At 36.8% G+C, this 20007-nt stretch overlaps 1 protein-coding gene across 5 annotated transcripts in view; it reads right to left on the bottom strand.

Moving 5' to 3' along the window:
• Positions 1-20007, bottom strand: part of ORC3 (origin recognition complex subunit 3) — a 122687-nt gene that overhangs the window by 21903 nt on the left and 80777 nt on the right. For all 5 annotated transcript variants that reach the window (XM_069065105.1, XM_069065106.1, XM_069065107.1 and 2 more), the window contains 2 exons: positions 17099-17215; positions 15631-15710 (listed from right to left, as the gene is read on the bottom strand). In XM_069065105.1, coding sequence (XP_068921206.1) covers positions 15631-15710; positions 17099-17215 — 197 coding nt within the window. The remainder of the gene's footprint in view (positions 1-15630; positions 15711-17098; positions 17216-20007) is intronic.

The following is a 20007-nucleotide window of genomic DNA, read 5'->3' as shown; positions in this document are numbered from 1 at the left end:
CCTTACCCAAATAATACACAGAGGCCTCTCAAGATAGGAAGCAGAAAAAAAGGGTTTATTACGATCTTGAGAAAGGGCACCGCCCCCCCCCTTCTGACGAATAGGGAGGAGAAGCAATTTAGAAAAGGAAATGGCGAAGTTATACAGCCCTAACTTGGAATTCTCCCCCACCCCCTTGCTGAGCCTTTTCTTCCATTGGCTGGAAGTCAGGTGCACAATCTAAGCTCAGCAATCTATCTCAAGTACCAGAACAAGGAAACCGTGACCACCCAATGTACATTTGAGAAAGTACTTCTGTCCTTATTTGGCATATCTTATGCTGAGGTGACACTGAGGAGAGGGGTGACTCCCTACCACTCTGAGTTCTGAGTCCTTGTAGATCATGTGATTTCCTGTGAAGGGGAACTCAGGCCTGTTTCCCATGAAAAGCCTTACTAGATTTTAGAGTATAGTCTGAGAAGTTTTCACTTCTCTCATTCAATGACAAATACTAATATCACTAAATTAGAGCAAAAAGAATACCAAACAATGTTAAACCAAGTTAACTAGGACCTGTAAACAAAGTTTTCAGCTACTTCAACTGAAACTTGAAAAAAAAGATTAAAATGTCATATTCATAAATAATGTATAACAGTAGGGATAGGAGGTAAAAACTTATCCCCTATTTTTGAAAAGAAAATCTAAAACATTTCTCTTCTAATTCTACAACAATGAAATAATTTCTGAAAATTTATTCTTTTTCTATGAATCAAAAGGTTGCTATGGGGCACAAAGAAGAAATTCAAGAAATTAAATTCTTGATTATCTGTGAGTGGTATGTAGATTAAATATAGCCTCTTTTTCTCTCCTGTCTTTCTGGGACCAGGGTATGTTGACAGTAGATCTAAAATGAGAAAAGGTCACTCCAGAAGTCAGATGCAGCTGAGTGATCTGTTTTGCTTGACCTTTGGCTCCTCTGGGTGAATCACCAACCTCTAGCTCTTAACATGCCAGCTCTCAGATGTTCATCAAAGTAGTAATACCATGTGTGTTTGGAATAAGGTATGATGGCAGCATAAGGTCTGAGTTGACCTTAAATTTCCTCAATTCCCAATTCAGGCCTGGGACTATAATAATTACCCAACTCAATCATTTAAAGAAAATCTTTGTTTGGGCCTTGCCCTCAATAATGAAGAAAACTCAGATAGAAAAAATGAAAAGGAGTCTATTAAGTATCTCAAGGCAACATGGCATTCAGAGCATCCAGGCACCAAATTCAAACTACAATCTAATTTTATAGATGAATTTCATTAAGGGAAAGACAATCCTGATAGGTGCACATTTCTAAAAGTCGATGGCATAGCGTCTCTCTGCTACTTTACTGCCCACATCATAGGAGAAATGAGATTAGAGGTAAGGAGATGAGAAGAAAACACATGCAGCTACATGCCTTAGGAGGTACTACAAAGGACAAGGGGTTAGGATCAAAGTACATGCCTCCTTTCCCTACAGATTGCCTGGCACATACCTGGAAGACAAGACTGGAAACAATGGGGTTACTCAAACTGACTCAGCATAAATTTCAATAATATCTTACATACAAGCTCATCACAAAACACACACACACACACGCATTTATTTATTCGTTTATTCTAGTACTGCTTTACCTATAGTCAGGGAATAAGAATAGCAAATTATTTTGCAACTTGGATTCCACCTTTACTTGATTGGATCCCATAACTTTTAGTGCATTTGACTGTATGGATCAGATAGAAATTCCTTCACAGATGCTGTTTTCTATATCTGGGTGACTTTTACCTCTGTTACTGTTAAACTAAACGTCAATTAACTGTCTTTTTTTCCAAAGACCACTTTGTTATTTATTAAAAAAAAAAAAAACTTGAGATATGACTGACTGGAACTGATAATTTGATGGAATTGAGCAAATTTTTCCTATTTATGATTAGCTAATCTAAGATTCGGGCAGCTAGGTGGCACAGTGGATAGAGTGCAGGGCCTGGAGTCAGGAAGACTCATTTTCCTGAGTTCAAATCTAGCTTTAGACACTTACTAGCTGTGTCACCCTGGGCACTTAATCCTGTTTGTCTCAGTTTTCTCATTGTAAAATGAGATGGAGAAAGAACTAGCAAACCACTCCACTATCTTTGCCAAGAAAACCTCAAACACGGTCATGAAGAGTCTGAAATGACTGAACAACAGCCCCTCCCAAAGACCACAATCCAATTTAAGAGCCGCTAGGTGGCACAGTAGATAAGAGTACAGTGGATAGAGTATAAGTGGGGTCACAGAGTCAAACACAACTGAACAACAACAATAAAAATCTGAGATACATTATTTTGTAAAACGTGATGAAGCAATTAATTACATTACATGTATGAAGTATACATTATATATGTATGTATAAATGTATATAACAGTGTGTCTATATATCTTTATCTATCTGTAAACACAGATTTAATATGCCACTTTTCTTGAGGTTCCACAGGAAGAAAACATTTTTATTCATATAAGAAAACATAAAAGTGCTAAAGTTGACCACAGTTGATATGGAACCAGTCTTGGAGTTGGATCTGTATCCAAATCTTGCCTTTGATATATAGTGGTTGTGTGGACATGGGAGAGTCACTTAACCTCTTGGAAACCTCTAGCAAACCTGTAAGACTGTAAGTTATAGATAGCTTGCTTATATGAATTAGTAGAGAGGAGAGAAAAGCCAAGAAATTGCCTAAGCACTCCAAGAGCAACAAGAATCCACAAAAGGATGTGAAACAACTTACCAGTCCAAGATAACTTAAAAGGACAGCTGGACAGGTCTATCGCACTTGGGTAAGAAAAGCGCAATCCAACACAGGCAAGTGTCTGGGCAAGTCAACAGGAGGCCCCTAGCCCCGGGCACAGATCAACAATCCTGCTCAGCAGGCCAGCAGCACGGCAGATCAGTTGAGAGGTCTCCAGCCTAGACAGGTGAGCTGACAGCTCCGGAGGTCTGGTATACCAGGAGCTAATAGGGTGGATGGTCCCAGTGCAACAGGTGAGCAGTCAGCCCCGGAACCCCGAAATTGCCACAGCAAGCCAGTGATAAGGCTCCTGGTCCCTAGCACAAAACGCTTGGGACAGTGCCCCCTGTGCCCCAGGAGCAGAGCTCAACTTTAAAAGTCACCAATTAGGATGGAAAATTTTTTTAAAAAAAGAAGCCCTAACCATAGAAAGCTACTATGGCAACAGGGATTATCAAAACACAAACTCAGAAGAGGACAATAATGTCAAACACCTATATCTGAAGCCTCAGAGGAATTCAGTGCAAAAAGCCCTCCTGGAACAGCTCAAAAAGGATTTTAAAAATCAAGTAAAAAAGATAGAAGAAAACTCGGGGGGGAGGGGAAATGAGAGTTATGCAAGAAAATCAAGAAAAAAACCAACAGCTTAGAAACGGAAGCGCAAAAATTGAGGAAAACAACTCTTTAAAAAGTAGAACTGGCAAAATGGAAAAGGTGGTACAAAAGCTAACCAAAGAAAATAATTTCTTAAAAATTAGATTTGGGGCAGAGGCAGACCTGGAAGGCAAGCGGCCTGCAGAGGCAGGCCCGGAAGAGGCCTGATCAACTGGGGGGGGGGGGGAGGGGGGCAAGTCGTCCCACCAACCACAAGGACCACTACCAGGCCTATCACCAAAGGTTAACTCAAGTTAAGCCCTACAGTATCTCAGAACCTCTGTTCTCCTTTCAGTTGAAAGATTCTTTTTAGGGTATTTTTTCTTTTGTAGGGGGTGAGAGGAGGGGCACCCAATCAAGGGGCAAAAGAGGAGAGAGAGTACACTGTTCTGTGGAGTAACATAGCTGTTAAAAGTTAAAGCAAGAATTGTCTGCATAATGTTTGGTACTATCCGCAGTTTTCAGGCATCCACATAAGCTTCAAAGTTTCTTAAGCAGTTTTAGAAATGTTGCATTTTGGAGACCTAAAATAATTTTTCTTGATCGTATTAAACACTAGTGAATTTGGGTAAGGTCACTGTCTTATCATCCTATTTGATTTCCAAAGTTAAATATTACCCTGATACATTTAAGAAGGAAAATTGTTTTCTTCCCAGAAGATTCAACTAGATTATGCCTACTAGGTAAAGAATATTTTTGATCACAGCATAGCATGAAGAATGTGGAATGGATACAATATGCTTGGTGGAAGGGGTATCCACACACACAAAATCATAAAAATCACAGAAATTAAGAGGTAAATAGAAGGATGAACACTGAAAAAAGGAAACAATGCAGGAAAGATAAAAACAGAGATACACATGTAAAGAGAAACTGAGAGACTTTCACAGAGTACTAGCCCCAATGACATTACAAATAGTCTCTAAAGATTTTATAAACCATTTTGCATTTTAGCAACTAAAGCCATAAGAAGCATCTCTGATTACTTGCTCTGAAAGTCAGATGAATCATGACAAGAATGGGAGTAGTAGAATTACAGAGCATAAAGTACCCTTTTAATACCACTATGTAGTTACATCTATCATTTTATAGATTAGGAAACTAAGTCCTAGAGAAGTGTTACTTATCCAAAACATAGAGAAAGTTGTGGCAGAGTTAGGCTAGAACACAAATCTTTTGACTCCCAGTCTAGTGCTCTTTCCGCTATAAAATGATGCCTTCTCAAAATTCCAAATAAGGATCAGAAAGTCTCTGTAGTTGACTGACTGGGGTTTTACTGAGTCTTTACTGAGTCCAGGTCAAAGAAATGATCAGGAGGTTATTGATTAGCAAGAATTTTGCAGTAATGGTTTAGCTTCAAAACAGTGAACCACTCTAACAATTTATTCTAGCTACTGCATTTAACACAAACTTTTCTACTATCTTCCTAATATCTTAGAATTCCAATGGTACCTTTTATGTGAAGATGTAAGGAAAGATAAGGGTGGCCTTTGCTAGAGAATAGCATTTTCTATGGCCTCCAGTCTTTTCAAGAAATATTGAATGTAGCTGTCCTTTGATAGATATATTTGCCCCTAATTTCAACCCCTGCCATCCTGTATTTTGTGGAACAGTGATTCCTAACATCTCTGGTATACAATCACCATGCTATTTGGTTTCAAATTGGAAGTAACCTTGCTATGCTATGAAACTAGATTTGGGAATTACCAACTCTCTAACTTTAGGATGTCTTCTATTATCTTCTGCCTTAAGAAGCATCAAGAGTTAGATTTGGCAGGTAGGTGGCACAGTGAGTAAAGCACCAGCCCCAGAGTCGGGAGGACCTGAATTCGGTTCGGGCCTCAGACACTTAACACAAAAAACTAGCCATGTAACCTTGGACAAGTTACTTAATCCCAATTGCCCTCCAAAAGGCAAAAAAAAAAAAAAAGAGTTAGATTACTATTTGGGAAGTATTTCATAGACAATGGAAGTGTCATTATTAATGACTCGACATTTACATTATTTTGAATTCGCCTGTAAAATCAGACAATCCATTATTAAGCCTCCAGATATCTAATTTCTTCCAAGTTAAATTGATAAAACATTAATAATATGTACAATGTCATTTTTCTGAACAAAACTTCCCCACTTTTATTTATTAAGTCAAAAAGCCTTTCTCAGAAATATGAATAATTTTCTTATAATCTGAACTCCTTTTTTATTAATCAGTTGCAATTTGTAAGTGCTGGTAGTATAGCAAGCTCAAAGGTTACAGATGTGCTAAAAACGTCAGACGCAGTGGCTCCTGTCTTGCATTTATATGTCCAAGCCCCATGCCAGTACAGCTAGTGGAAGAATGTTTTAAATCCAACATTTGTCCAATCTCCGTTGAGATTGCATTCTGATAGTGGTCTGTGGGGCTACTATGAAAAGTACATTGGCTTTTTGTAGAATCTTGGAGTTGGAAGGGACCTCAGAGATCATGAAACACAGCTCATTCTTGCACAAGCACATCCTCTGTGACACTGCTGACAAGTCTTTGCTTAAAGACCTCCACTGAAGTGGCTGCCATTATCTCCAGAGAAAGCATATTACAGTTTTGGATAACTCCAACTATTTAGAAAGTTTTTCCTTATACCAAGCCTAAATTTGCCTTTTCACAACTGCCACCTGGTTCTGCCATCTGAGATCAAATAGAATAAATATAATCTCTCTTCCACATAAAAGCTCTTCAACTTCCTGTAAATGACTATTATGAGCCCTTAATTTTCTTTTTCTGTATTTTGTAAAGTTGCTAAATCTAATTTCTTTGTTTCTTAATTATGCTCTCATCTTAACTTTTTTATATTTGTTTCCAAGTACGATCCAAGGACTGTAACAACAAAAAAAGTAAATTTTAAGAGGGATGTCACCTTTAGGTAGAAAATATATTACATTTGTTTTACAGAGATCTATAAAAGGGGAAAAAATTTTTCTTCAAAGATACAGAAATGTTATTACAATCTCCATTCCCAAACTTATGAATGGCAAAAGTCTGCAAAATCTTTGTTTTCCAGAGGATTTCTATTAGAAGACATTAGGCTCAAGAAAAGAAGAGCATACTGGCTGTTCCTTGGTTGCAAACTTTGTTCACTTTAAGGCTCAGGGTTCCCTCTCTTGCATTCTCTTTCTTTTGAAGTTATTTCCTGGTACTAGACTAGTTTTAAGGAACAGGTAACAAGAAATGTATTTAGTCCTTTCCATATGCTGTTGATGTCTTGAGTTTTCCATCTTTCAGTGAGACTTGTCAACATACATAATTAACCAGATTATATCCTGTATATTCCATCTTAATTAAAAGGATAAGGTCTTTACCCTGGTATTTGAATGTATTTGAGCTATGGGGAAGAGGGGAACAACTGAATAATTATTAGATTACACTTACGGCATATTTGAAATTTAGTTTCCTGATTAAAAAAATTGGAAAATTTTCTCTTAAATTTTATATATTATTCTTAGAATGTTTACAGGGCAACTGCAATATCTGTCTCTGTTTCATGGTTTTTCAAAAGCCCATATGCTTTCCCAGTGAAGCTACAGGGTTTTGAATCTGAGAAAAAAACAATCTTTGAAGAATCAAAGGTGCAGGAGACTCCAAAAGTAACAGGGAGATGTTAAGTGTGCACAGATGGGGTACAAAATATTTCTAATGATGACCTACATGCAAAAAGTGGTTAAGGGATGTGTATGAAATGTCTGATAAGAAAAAAGGGAGGTCAATAGGGTAGCAGATGGACTGCATAAGTGCTGTAAAAGTATCCATGGAATATAAAAAGACCTAGAGGAGGCCTTCAGCATGTTGGGTAGATCTTTGTGAAATATCTATGGGAAAACTTGGAAAAGAGTCATAAAGGATGAAAAGTCATGGACAATTTGGGATCTGTACTGATGAAAGGAATATCCATATTGAGATCATATATGCACTGAATGAGTTAAAGGAACAATTTTAATATTTATATGCTACCTCTTAAATACTTTCTTTGAATTCTTGGTCTTTTCCCTTCAATGAATATTTAATTTTTACCTTGGATTATATTTCTAATCTTGTAACACCTACTTGAAATTTAATTTGAAGAATTTTGAGACACTTAATTCCCTAAATTTATATACTGTCTTTAGGGTAAAAGGAGGCAAAACTGGAAAATAACTTTGATTGTTTCTCCCATAGCTAGTCTTCAGAATGTGGAAGCACAAGAGGATGTTCCCAGGAGATAACAGGAAACTATAGATATTGTAAGATGGTTTCGAGTACCAGGCTCAAGTCAAAGCTTACTTAGGTGTATAGGGCTTCAAAACAGTTATTCGATGGAAGAGAAAATGCCTTTGGGTACAGATAGTTACTTAAACCCAAAGACATGAGTCATCAGTCTTATCACAATTTTTTTTTTAATTCTAAAATTAAACAAACAAAAAAAGGATTTTTACAAAGCAGAATCCAAAAAGAGGATTCTATATGAAACCATGAATCTCTAAGTAATATTTTCCTTGTTTTTTTTTTAAAGTGCAAATTCTATGTTTAACTTTAAAATTTTTCTGCTTGGCAGATTTCAGAAAAACCTGAAAGGACTTGCATGAACTGATGCTGAGTAAAGTGAGCAGAACGAGAAAAACATTGTACACAGTAACAGCAACACTGTTCGATGACCAACTCTGTCCAACTTAGCTCTTTTCAGCAATGCAATGATCTAAGACAATTCCAAAAGACTTATGAAGGAAAATGCTATCCACATCCAGAGAAAGAACTATGGAGTCTGAATGCAGATCGAAGCATACTTTTTAAAAAATGTTCTTCTTTCTCGTGGTTTTTCCCTTTGGTTCTAATTATTCTTTACAACATGAGTAATACGGAAATATGTTTAATAGTATTTTAAAATGTACAACCTATATCAGATTGCATGCATCTTGGGGAGGTGGAAGAGGGGAGAAAATTTAATGCTCAAAATCTTATAAACATGAATATTGAAAACTAAAATAAAGAAAATATTTTTAAAAATAAAATAAAATAAAAATATTCTGCTTGTCTGTGTACCTGTTCTGAACTTCTTTCTCTTCTGTGCATTTGAAAAAAACATTACCACAACTGTCCTTTTTGGATAGCAATTTTGTTTATCTCCTGAATACTCCCACTCTCAATTAAAAACTCTGAGAACTTAAAAAAATGTTCGTGTAGGAAAAAAGCATAGGCAAGCAAAACAAGTCACATAGTGACCATTTCCACGTATGTGAATCTGAACCTTGTATCCACTTGTATCCACTGTTTCTCTGTCAGGATGTAGGAACATGGTTTCCTTGTTTTCCTAGTTCTACTCAATTCATTTTGCATCAGTTCACACTACTGAGGATTTCTGAAATTGTCTCTTTTGTTATTTTTTAGGGCACAATAATATTCCATTACTTTCATATACCAAAAAAAATTTTTTTTAAAGCAATAAGGGTTAAGTAACTTGCTCAAGGTTACACGGCCAGTTATTTTGTGTGGGTGTTAAGTATCTGAGGCCGGAACCGATCCCAGGTCTCCCGACACTTGGGCCAGAGCTCTTACTCACTGCACCACCTGGCCGCCCCCATATACCAAAATTTCTTTAGCCATTCCTTAATTATTTAAGAAGTACTCTAAGGTATCCCCTTAACTCCTATTTCTTTTACGTTCCTAATTCCATTCTTCAGAATTAGGAAGTCTGTTTTGTTTGTGACTATTCCTTTGACAGTATTAGCCTCCTTCTTAAGCCCCTCTCCCTATTTCTATTTGTTTCTCTGTTGAGTTAGATGTATTTCTATACCAAACACTGTGTGTTTTCAACTTTCCTTTGTCCATTTCTGAGAAATGAGGTTCATCTAATGTCTACTCCTTCCAGTTCTTCCTCTATTTTTGATAATGGAGAAGTCCATTCCCTTCTTCTACCTTTCTACACCAGAGTATCTCTCCTTTTACCCTCCCTTCTCTTTCCTTTTCTTTAGACTATTAGAAAAGAACCCATCCATTCCCAAGACTTCTTCATTTCTTATTTAACTCCTTCAATACCTTTGAAGGAATTAAGGCACTGAAAAGATACTTGCTTCTTTTCTTCTGTTAGAATGTGAACATTAAATCATCCTACAATCCCTTCTAAATGCTCAAATAAATTTACCTCCCTAGCTTTCTCTGTACTCTTGTTTGTAATTTCAAAGTTCCTGTTCAGGTCTGGTCTTCTCATCAGAAGTGCTTGAAAGTACTTTCATTTGGCCTATCTGTGCCAGATCTCAAATGTTATCATAAAATGGTAATCGTCAAAACAATCTGGTACAGGCTAAAAATTAGAGTGGTGGATCAGTAGAACAGATTACGCACACAATATACAGTATTATGCAAATCACCATTCTAATCTAGTGTTTGATAAACCCAAACACACTTTTGGGACTAAAACTTAATATTTAAGAAAAACTGCTAGAAAACTGGAAAACAATATGGCAGACATTAGGCATAGAACAATATCTTAAACTGTACACCAAGATAAGCTAAGAATGGGTACATGATTTAAACATAAAGAGTGATACCATAAGCAAATTAGGAGAACAAGGAATAGATTACCTGTCAGATCTGTGAAGGGAAGAATTTATGGTGAAACAAGAGGTAGAGCACATTACAAGATTTGAAATGGGTAATTTTGATTATGTTAAATTAAAAAGGGTTTCCACAAACAAAATAAAATGTAACCATGATTAACAGAAAAGCAGAAAGCTGGGAAATTTTTTTGCAGCAAATATCTGTGATAAAGGTCTCATTTCTCAAATACATAGAGAACTGAGTCAAATTTATAATATTACAAATCATTCTCCAAATGATAAAATGGTCAAAGAATATGAACGGGCAGTTTTCAGATGAAGAAATCAAAGCTATCTACAATGACATAAAAAAAAATACTCAATCATTATTGATTAGAGAAATACAAATTAAAACAACTTAGATACTACCTCACATCTATCACACTGGCTAATATGACAGAAAACGAAAATGATAAATGTTGGAGAGGATGTGGGAAAATTGGGACATTAATGCATCACTGGTGGAGTTATGAACTGACACAACCACTCTGGAAAGCAACTTGGAACTATGCCCAAGGGGCAACCAAATTGTGCATGCCCTTTGATCCAGCAATACCACCACTAGTCTGTATCCAAAATAAATTAAAAAAAAAAAAGGAAATGGACCTATTTGTACAAAAATATTTATAGCAGTTCTTTTTTGTAGTAGCAAAGAATTAGAAATTGAGGGGATATCCATAAATTGGGAAATGGCTGAGCAAGTTGTAGTATAATTATTGTGCTATAAGAAATGATGAACAGGATAATTTCAGAAAAACTTAGATGAACTGATGCAGTGAAGTGAGCAAACTAGAACATTGTACATAGTAATAGCAATACTGTATGATGATCAACTGTGAATGACTTAGTTATTCTCAGCAATACAATGGCACAAAACAATTCCAAAGGATTCATGATGAAAAATGCCATCCATCTCCAGATAAAGAACTGATGGAGTCTGAATGCAGATTAAAATATTATTTTTCCACTTTATTTTTTTGTGGTGGTTTTTTTTTTGGTCTGTGTTTCCTTTCACATCACTAATATAGAGTTTTGCATGACTGCATATGTATACTCTATATCAAATTCCTTACTGTCTCAGAAAGGCAGAGAATTTGGAACTCAAAATTTTTAAAACATGTTAAAATTGTTTTCACATGTATTTGGAAAAAAAATATTCCCCCCCCCCAAAAAAAAGAAAAGCAGGCAGAGTCAAGATGGCAGAGTAGAAACAGGACTTCTGCAGGACTCCGGCTCTCACTTCCTTCAATTCATGCAAAAGGTGACTCTGAAGAAACTTTGGAGCTACAGAACCCACAAAATGACACAGAGAAGCTAACCTCCTGCTGAGGACAGCCCAGCCTACCAGCAGCAAGCAGCCAGTGCATTACTCTAGGAGCTGACCCAGGCCCACAGTTTTAGCCCCAGGGCAGGCCTGACCAACTATGGGCTGGAGGAACTTCAGATCACCAGTAGCTGTGGTGGTTTCCAGAATTATCAACACATAGATGCTAAGGACACAGTGAGAGGTCAGTGCAGTGTGGACTTTGGGATCCAGTAGTGGGGAATGCGGTTTGCCTCTGCCCCTGGGGCAAGACGTCATTGAGGAGCCATTGCCCCAGGTGGCAGCTTCAGCTCCTGGTCTGCAGTTTGTAGGGGGACCAAGTGACCAGTCTGAGGGGTAATCACTCTTGCTTTAACCTGCTTGGATCTGGATCACTGTCTAGGGTAGAGGTCCTGGGGTGTGCAACCATCTTGCCAGAGTGTGTGGAGGCTTCAGAGAGGGCATCCAACTAATACAATTGGCAGCTGAGAAAACCCCAGCATTTGGGAAGAAGTTCCCCTGTCTGGTAGCAGAGTCCTACTGTGGCAAAAAGCCCAAAAGTCAGGTAATTTAATGGCAACATGAGCAAATGAGGGAAGCAAAGTAAACAGAGCAACCCAACTTTACATTCCTATTTTGGGGACAAAAAGGATCAAAGCACAGAATAGGAAGAAGATAGTGAAGTCAGAAGTCCTGCACCAAAAGCTTCCAAGAAAAATTCGAGCTGGTTACAGGCCATAGAGGAGTTTAAGAAGGTTTTTGAAAACCAAATAAGAGAAGTGGAGGAAAAATTGGGAAGAGAAATGAGAATGATGCAAGAAAATTATGAAATGAGAGTCAATAACTGTGATAGTAATGGAATGTGGAGATTCCCCTGTATTGGGCTTGGTTTTCAAATTGATTGTGTTAAAACCCAGAGCTTGTTAATCCCACCCGTGGGATGGACTTTTTGATGTGAAAAGAAAGTCCTGAACTGGGAGGAGCTGGTGACGTAGATTTGGAGAGACAAGAGAGAGGCGGAAGATCTTTTTGGAAGCAGCACCTCGTGGAGAGAGAGAGACTAAGAGAATTGCTGGTGGACGCTTTGAATTGCCCTGGACTTTTGAGACCTGCCCCCTGAGCTGCCAAGGACTGAGGAGACATGGCTGTTTTGCTGGTACTTTGTCTGTCTGTTTTGATGTTGTTTTGCCAGATTTATCCACTGGTGAAAGACAGTCCTTTTGTTGAAGAAGTCCTGGAACCTGGCTGTTCGCTAAGAAGCCCTGAGACTGTCCTGCAGACAGAGAGTGAATACTGTCCACTGGTGAGGGACAGTGCTGTTGTTGCAGGGGTCTGGAGACTGTCCTGCAGACAGAATGAATACTGTCCACTGGTGAAGGACAGTGCTGTTGTTGCAGGGATCTGGAGACTGTCCTGCAGACAGAGTGAATACTGTCCACTGGTGAAGGACAGTGCTGTTGTTGCAGGGGTCTGGGAACCTTTCTGTTGGTTCGGAAGCCCTGAAGAAGGATTTTCTGGTTGTATGTTTACAGAAATCCTGGGAGAGGGTTTTGCTGATGTGTTCAGGGGTTCTAGGACTGTTCTACAGACAGAGGATGAATTCATGAAGGGATTGGCAATGTATCTTATGGCCTTGCTGAGCCTTGTCTCCCCAGGAACTAAGATTGCTGAGAACTTGCCTCCTGTCAAGATGAAGAAAAGACCTCCATTTGGGTATTAAGTGCTGTGTTTAAACTTGATGGAAATCTGGGGTAGATTCAATTGTGATCCAGGGGTGGGGAACTTTTGACCTTATGTTTGGAAACTAATCTGCATTTGAGAAGAGGGGCTTTGTGGTGGATTAAATTAAGGTATAGCCTAGGGGTGGAGAAGTATTTAGAACAGAGACTTTATAATTGATTGAATGATTGGAAGGTCCTGGGGTGGGGTAGTGCTTGGAGATTATTTAATCATGCTTAGTAAATGCTGTATTTTGAATGATGTCATGTTTTGATCTTCTCTGTTCTGGGTTTGTTACTGAATAAAATGGAGAGCACCTATGCTGGTATTCTGAACCTTGGGAAGTTGCCTTTCTTTTGGCATTACATTACAATAACCTGAATGAAGAAAATAACACCTTAAAAAATATACTAACTCAAATGGCAAAAGAGGCTCAAAAAGCCAATGAGGAGAAGAATGCTTTAAAAAGTCAAATTTGCCAGATGGAAAAGAATCTCAAAAGCTCACTGAAGAGAATCATTCCTTCAGAAATAGATTAGAGCAAATGGAAGCTAGTGACTTTAAGATAAATCAAAATACTATTAAACAGATCCAAATGAAAAAACAGAAGGCAATGTGAAATATCTCATTGGGAAAACCACTGACCTGGAAAATAGATCCAAGAGAGATAATTTAAAAATTATTGTACTACCTGAAAGCCATGATCAAAGTAAGAACCTAGAAATCATCCTTCAAGAAATTCTCAAGGAAATTTGCTCTGACGTTTTAGAACCAGAGGGTAAAATAGAGGCTGAAAGAATCCACCAGTCACCTCCTAAAAAAGATCCCAAAAAGAAAACTCCTAGGAATATTATAGCCAGGTTCTGAAATTCCCAGATTAAGGAGAGAATATTACAAGCAGACAGGAAGAAACAGTTTGAATATTGTGGAAACACAATCAGGATAATCCAGGATCTGGTAGTTTCTACACTGAGGGATTGAAGGGCTTGGAATATGATATTCTGGAGACAAAGGAGCTGGGATTAAAACCAAGAATCACCTACCCAGCAAAACTGGGTATCATGTTTCAGGGGAAAACATGGTCATTCAGTGGAATAGAGGACTTTCAAGCATTCATGATGAAAAAAACCAGAGTTGAATAGAAAATTTGACATTCAGATATAAGAAGCAAGAGAAGCATAAGAAGGTAAACAGGAAAAAGAAATCATAAGGAATTTATCAAAGTTGAACTATTTACATCCTACATCCCTACATGGAAAACGATAATTGTAACTTATAAAACTTTTCTCAGTATGAGAATAGTTGAAGGGAATAGAAATGTGTATATATACACATATACATACACACACTCATGTCTATATAGGAGGGTATATGGATGTATGAATACATATGTGAATGTGTGTATATATGTGTACAGGTATACATAGAGGGGACGGGACCAATTTAATAGGAAGGGATATCTAAAAGGTGATATTAAGAGGGGAGAGAGGAATATCATGAGAGGAGATGGGGAGACACAGAACGGGGTAAACTATCTCAAATAGGAGAGGCAAGGGAAAATGGTTACAATGAAGGGGAAGAACAGGAAGGCAAAAGGGAAATGGGTCAACCTTATTCTCATTGAATTTGGCTCAGGGAGGGAATGACATACACACTAAATAGGGTATCTCACCCTATAAGAGAGTAGGGGAGAAAGGGATGAGAGGGGGGATGATGGAAGGGAGGGCAGGCTGGGGGGGAGAGAATTTGGAAGCACCCACTTTTGAAAAGGGACAGGATCAAAGTAGAGAAAAGAACAAGTGGGAGGTGGGATAGGAGGTGGGGAAATATAGTCAGTCTTTTACAATATATACACTATGGAAATGTTTTACATAGCTACACATGTACAATCTATACTAAATTGCTTATCTTCCCAGTAAGGGTGCATGACAAGGGAGGAAGGGAATGAATCTGGAATTCAAAGTTTTAAAATCAAACGTTCTAAAAAAAAATGTATATATGTGTGTGTGTGTATATATATATGTATATTATATATATACACACACACTATTATTAATATGATTTTACATGTAACTGGGAAATAAGACATACAGGCACTGGGGCATAGAGATCCACCATGCCCTACTGGAAAGTCAGAGGGGGTATGGGAGAAGATATGGGAGAGAGCAGATTGGAGGGGGGTATACTTTGGGGTGGTGGGTAGGGGAAAAACGGGGAGAAAATTTGTAACTCAAAATCTTGCAGAAATGATGTAAATTAGAAGTTAATAAAGCATTTGATTAAAAAAAATACTCTCTTCCAAGCTGCCTACCTTCCTCCATCATTCCATCCCTGTCCCCATACCATTTGCCTCTGGACCCTGCTCCTTTGTACTGCTTGTTTCTCTATATCCTGTACCATTTACCCCTGCACAGTCTATGCTTTATTAAAGTGTGATCAGTCTCACTTCCTACTGCCATTGTGGTCCTTCTGGGAGAGTACCCAAAGAACCAGGTGTGCTGGACACATTTCATAATTCTATAGATTAAATAGCAATTCATATATTTAAAACAATAAAAAAGGAAGGAAAAATACCTGAGGAGCTGCAAAACAGGTTCATATTCTTGTGATTCCCAAATGTTCTTTTCTAAACATGCACAATACAGCTCTCTGATCTGAAAGTGAACAATGCATTTAGTGAGGAAAACAAATGTTAAAGTTTTGTATTAGTTTGTCAAAATTCTATACATTCTAGATCCCAATTAGAATTATTAAAAAGACTAATTTCTTCAACTGATGTCAGATGTATCATGAACTGAGTACTTTATAAGAACTTCCTTTAAATGAATGTGAAGTAAGTGTGTGCACGTTTTGGCTGATACCACTGGACACCGTGCAGAAATAACTGGAAAATAACAAATGGAAAAAATAGTGTAAGAAGTCTAGATGTGGCTGTTGGCTCAAAATGTGTAAATACATGCTCAATCATAGCAATTATTTCAAAAACAATAGAAATTCCTTCACAATTGATCTCTGGAACTGATACAAATACAAGGACCAAATTCTTCCATGATAATCTACTGTATTCATAAATTCCTACAGGTACCTATACTTCAATAGTTCTGTGGCTCTTTGAGATTCTCTGATATGTCTGGTTTCTTTGCTGTTTCCTGTATGTGGCATTCCACATATAGCCCACATATGTGCTATTCTTTATTTTAAAAGTGCATCCCTCCTTGTCTCTGCCTCTTAGAATTCCTATCATCCCTTAAAACAGGGCTCTGGTACCCTATGTTATGAGACCTTTGCCAATTCCTTGGTTGTTAGTGTTTTCCCTTGAAGTTCCTTTATATTAATTTGTATACACTCTAGCACAGAATGTCTCCCCCTTAGCAGAACGTAAACTCCTTGAGGGCAAGGAACATTTTGGTTTTATCTTTGTATTCCTGGTGATTTGCCTGTAATGAGTATTTAATCAGAGATGGAAGTTCTAGTTCAAAAGTCTTACATGAAGAAGAAGTATAAATCTTATATATTGTTTGTTCCTTTTACAGAATCAGTTTGTTAGAGCTGGAGGGCAACTTTCTCATTTTGAAGATGAGGAAACTAAGGTCCAGAGAAACTAAGTGGTTTATTGAGTTCACTCAGTAAATTAGTAGCATTTCTAGTACTAAATCTCAATTTAGTTCAGTTCAGTAAACATTTTATCCATGGCTTAATTTTTTTTTAAAATCTTACAATAAGTTCCTCTGCAAAAGCAGACAGACTATATGACTTAAGTGATTTAGAAAATTACATTTATATATTTCAGTTATGTCTTTAAAAAGCTGCATATACAGTCAAATGTGGATGTTTATAGTTGCAAACATTTGGAGAGAAAACACTTTTTCTGTTACCACTACTATTGTGTGCAGCTGTAACTGATTCAGATTTGCAAAACTTTCTTTTTTAAACAGGACATACCAGTACCCCAAATTCTGACTCCTAGAATACTCAGGAAATCAAAGCATTTAACTACCAGCATTCCTACTTCACAAATTTCCAATTAGAAAGTATTAGTTACCTGTCGGCCCAAGGGATACTTGGGAAGAGATGATGTGAATGCATGAAAACACCTCAGAACTAAGAAGAAATTCTCATGGTAAATGTGTAGCTCTTCCAGGAATCTCAGAGTTTCTTCCTAAACATAATTTAAAAATTTTCAATATACCATTCAACAACAAAGGCAATATAATAATACCATGTTAGGAGAATTTTTTATTGAAAAATTAACTATTTCCAACTATCAAACTTATGGCATGTCAACAAAATACAAAATACTGAATTAGAAAATGGACCTCTTAATTCATCAGTTTTTAGAAAACAAACTATACAAGATGAGAGGTAGGCAATGATTATAAGCCAAGTATTCTTTTTGCAAATGCTAGAATCAGTTCTGTATTTCCAATAGGCATATATTTCTAATGCTATGGGGTTATGGAGCAGAGATTGGCAAATGTAAAAATGAGCATCCAACTGGCAATTCTATCACCTCTCAAGAGTAAAAAAATGGAGGAAAAGTGTTCTGTGCAAGTGTCTAATAGTATTCTACTGCATCACGCTATCAGATGAGCTGATGAGATGACCAGAAAACCAGATGCAATTACTCATGAATCAATGTAACTAACTCAATGAAATTATGCTGATAGCATGTGCTTTCATGAAGCTATTATTACAAGGACATATTTACCTCATTCATGAAAAGAAAAGCATAAAAGAAGAAATCTAGGGGTAAAACTTTCCTCACTATTCTGTAGTTGATGTATATATAGAGAGAGTACTCAATCAATCCTGGTGTTTGTTGATAACAAGGACAAAAATTTTAACTCACGGAGTTAACATAAACTTGACAAAGTGAGACTGACTTCTCCAGTTATTATGGGAAACTCAATGCCATCATTCAGTATGGCTTCTTGGCTGTTTATGAAAATAGGCCAAAAGTTGAATGGGAAGTGAATTCCAGGGGCTTTAAGTCCCGGAAGCCCTTCATATTTCTATTTTGAAAATACTTCAAGTATATATATATAGAGTAGGTATAGATTTCTTTGGCTTGACCACTGTGGGAAATTGAGCTTATAGACTGGATTCCATACATTTAAAATTACTTTTTATTCTGAGTTTAACACCACATGAAATAAGTATTTCCATATACAAAGTAGAATAGAAGACTGTATATGAAACCAAGAATCTAAATTATGTACAGCTTGCTTTGTCTTTTATGCATAATTTTTATGTGTAATTTTTAAAGCCTACCTCTTTTCTTGTGACTTTTCTTCTGTCCTCTTTAATGCACTTCTTTACCTTCTTTTATTTTTAAAAATATTTTTACTGATTATCTTTTTCTTTATTTTACACTGCCTACATTTCTTTGTGTATCTTCCTTCCCGTTTCCCTACTCTGGAAGTCAACATTTATATCAAAGACTTTTTAAAAGGGAAGAAAAAAAACCTCAGCAAAGGCAATCACTATATTGAAAAAATATATACATTATATGTCCTATTTCATATTCATTGGTCCCTACTTCTGCAAAGGAGAGGGGGAAGACATCTTTTCACATCTCTTTTTCAAGACAAACCTGGTTTGTTCCATGCATTTTTAATGCAATATTTGACTTTTTGGAGTATTTTGAAATTGTTTTGACAATAAATTCTAAAATTTCACAAACTATAAAATGACCTTTTTACTAGGATATGTTTCCAAACTCTATTACCTGAAACATTTCCTCAAAGCCTAACATTAACAAAGTATCCTTAGTAGACATTGTCTTTAAATTTTCATTTCCTAAGAAGTCAAATAGAAGACTTAAACTACTGTACTGTGTCTTCCTTCAATAATACTTACTTAGCTGATAATCATTATCTTATGCTCTCAACCATGCTGAAAATAACTGCTCAGATATAGATACAGTCAAGTAAATTGGATCCATAAATGACTAGTTCGATCAATTTCCCTCTACTCACTGAAAAAATCAATTCCTTGTTCAGCAAACTATGGATCATTACACTGAAAGCATTGTAGGAATAAAAAAAATACTTTTAGCTCTAAGATGTTTTTCTACTATTTCTTTAATTGGCTGATGAGTAATTTAAGAAGTGACAAGGTAAGATTTGAGGCCTACACACTGAGAGTAGTTACATTAAAAATGGCACATTAGTTGTAACATAAAAAAAAATCACACTAACTACTTTACATCATACTATAAGAGAAGGCATAAAGTTTGTACTTAATAATTTGCTTTTGTTGTATACTCTGGCAACTTTGAAATAGAGCTTTTGTATAGAAAAAGATATCTATCATTGATTATTAATCACGTTTCATACTGACTTGCATTGTATATTGTTTATTTCTGTCTTGGAAATTAGATTTGTTAAGTGAGAACGTATCAAAGCAGTTCATCTTCTTTAATGTAGTCATCCACAGGTATGGTCCTTGACATATTTACAAATGATCTGAAATTTAAATAGGAGTCTTTCTATACATGTATGTACTTTGAAACCCTGATTATTCTCACAGCAATACAAAACTCATATGGCAGATGAAGCATCAACATCCTTCTGCTAAAGAACACTCAAAGATAGTTTTGGGGACTGAAATCAAAGTTGCCTTTCTTGTATTGTACGCCTATTTTCCACCTTTCACTTTTCAACTTGAGATAGCAAGTAATGATATAAGGGTATCTTTTAAAATCATTTCCACAGCTATATATCCTCCTTTGTACTCACTCCCAGAGTCAAGCATTTCTTGAATCTGGTTTCCAAATCCTAACTACAATAAAGTATTGAATAATTGGACCCTGAGATGAGTCATTTTGGACAACTGAAATTAACCAGATAGTTGGGAATTAACCCTCAAAAAAACTTTTGTTTTGTTTTTCTGATCGAAATCTTTTGCAAGAAGCCTTTCCCAGTGGCCCTTAAGGTTAGTGCCTTTCCT

This window comes from Petaurus breviceps, unplaced genomic scaffold (assembly GCF_028583685.1).
Source record: "Petaurus breviceps papuanus isolate PSGF00001 unplaced genomic scaffold, PetGlider_PUasm1.0 90667, whole genome shotgun sequence".
Taxonomy (NCBI): Eukaryota; Metazoa; Chordata; class Mammalia; order Diprotodontia; family Petauridae; genus Petaurus; species Petaurus breviceps.
The sequence above is the reverse complement of the archived record's forward strand: the minus strand, read 5'-3'. Positions and strand labels throughout refer to the sequence as shown.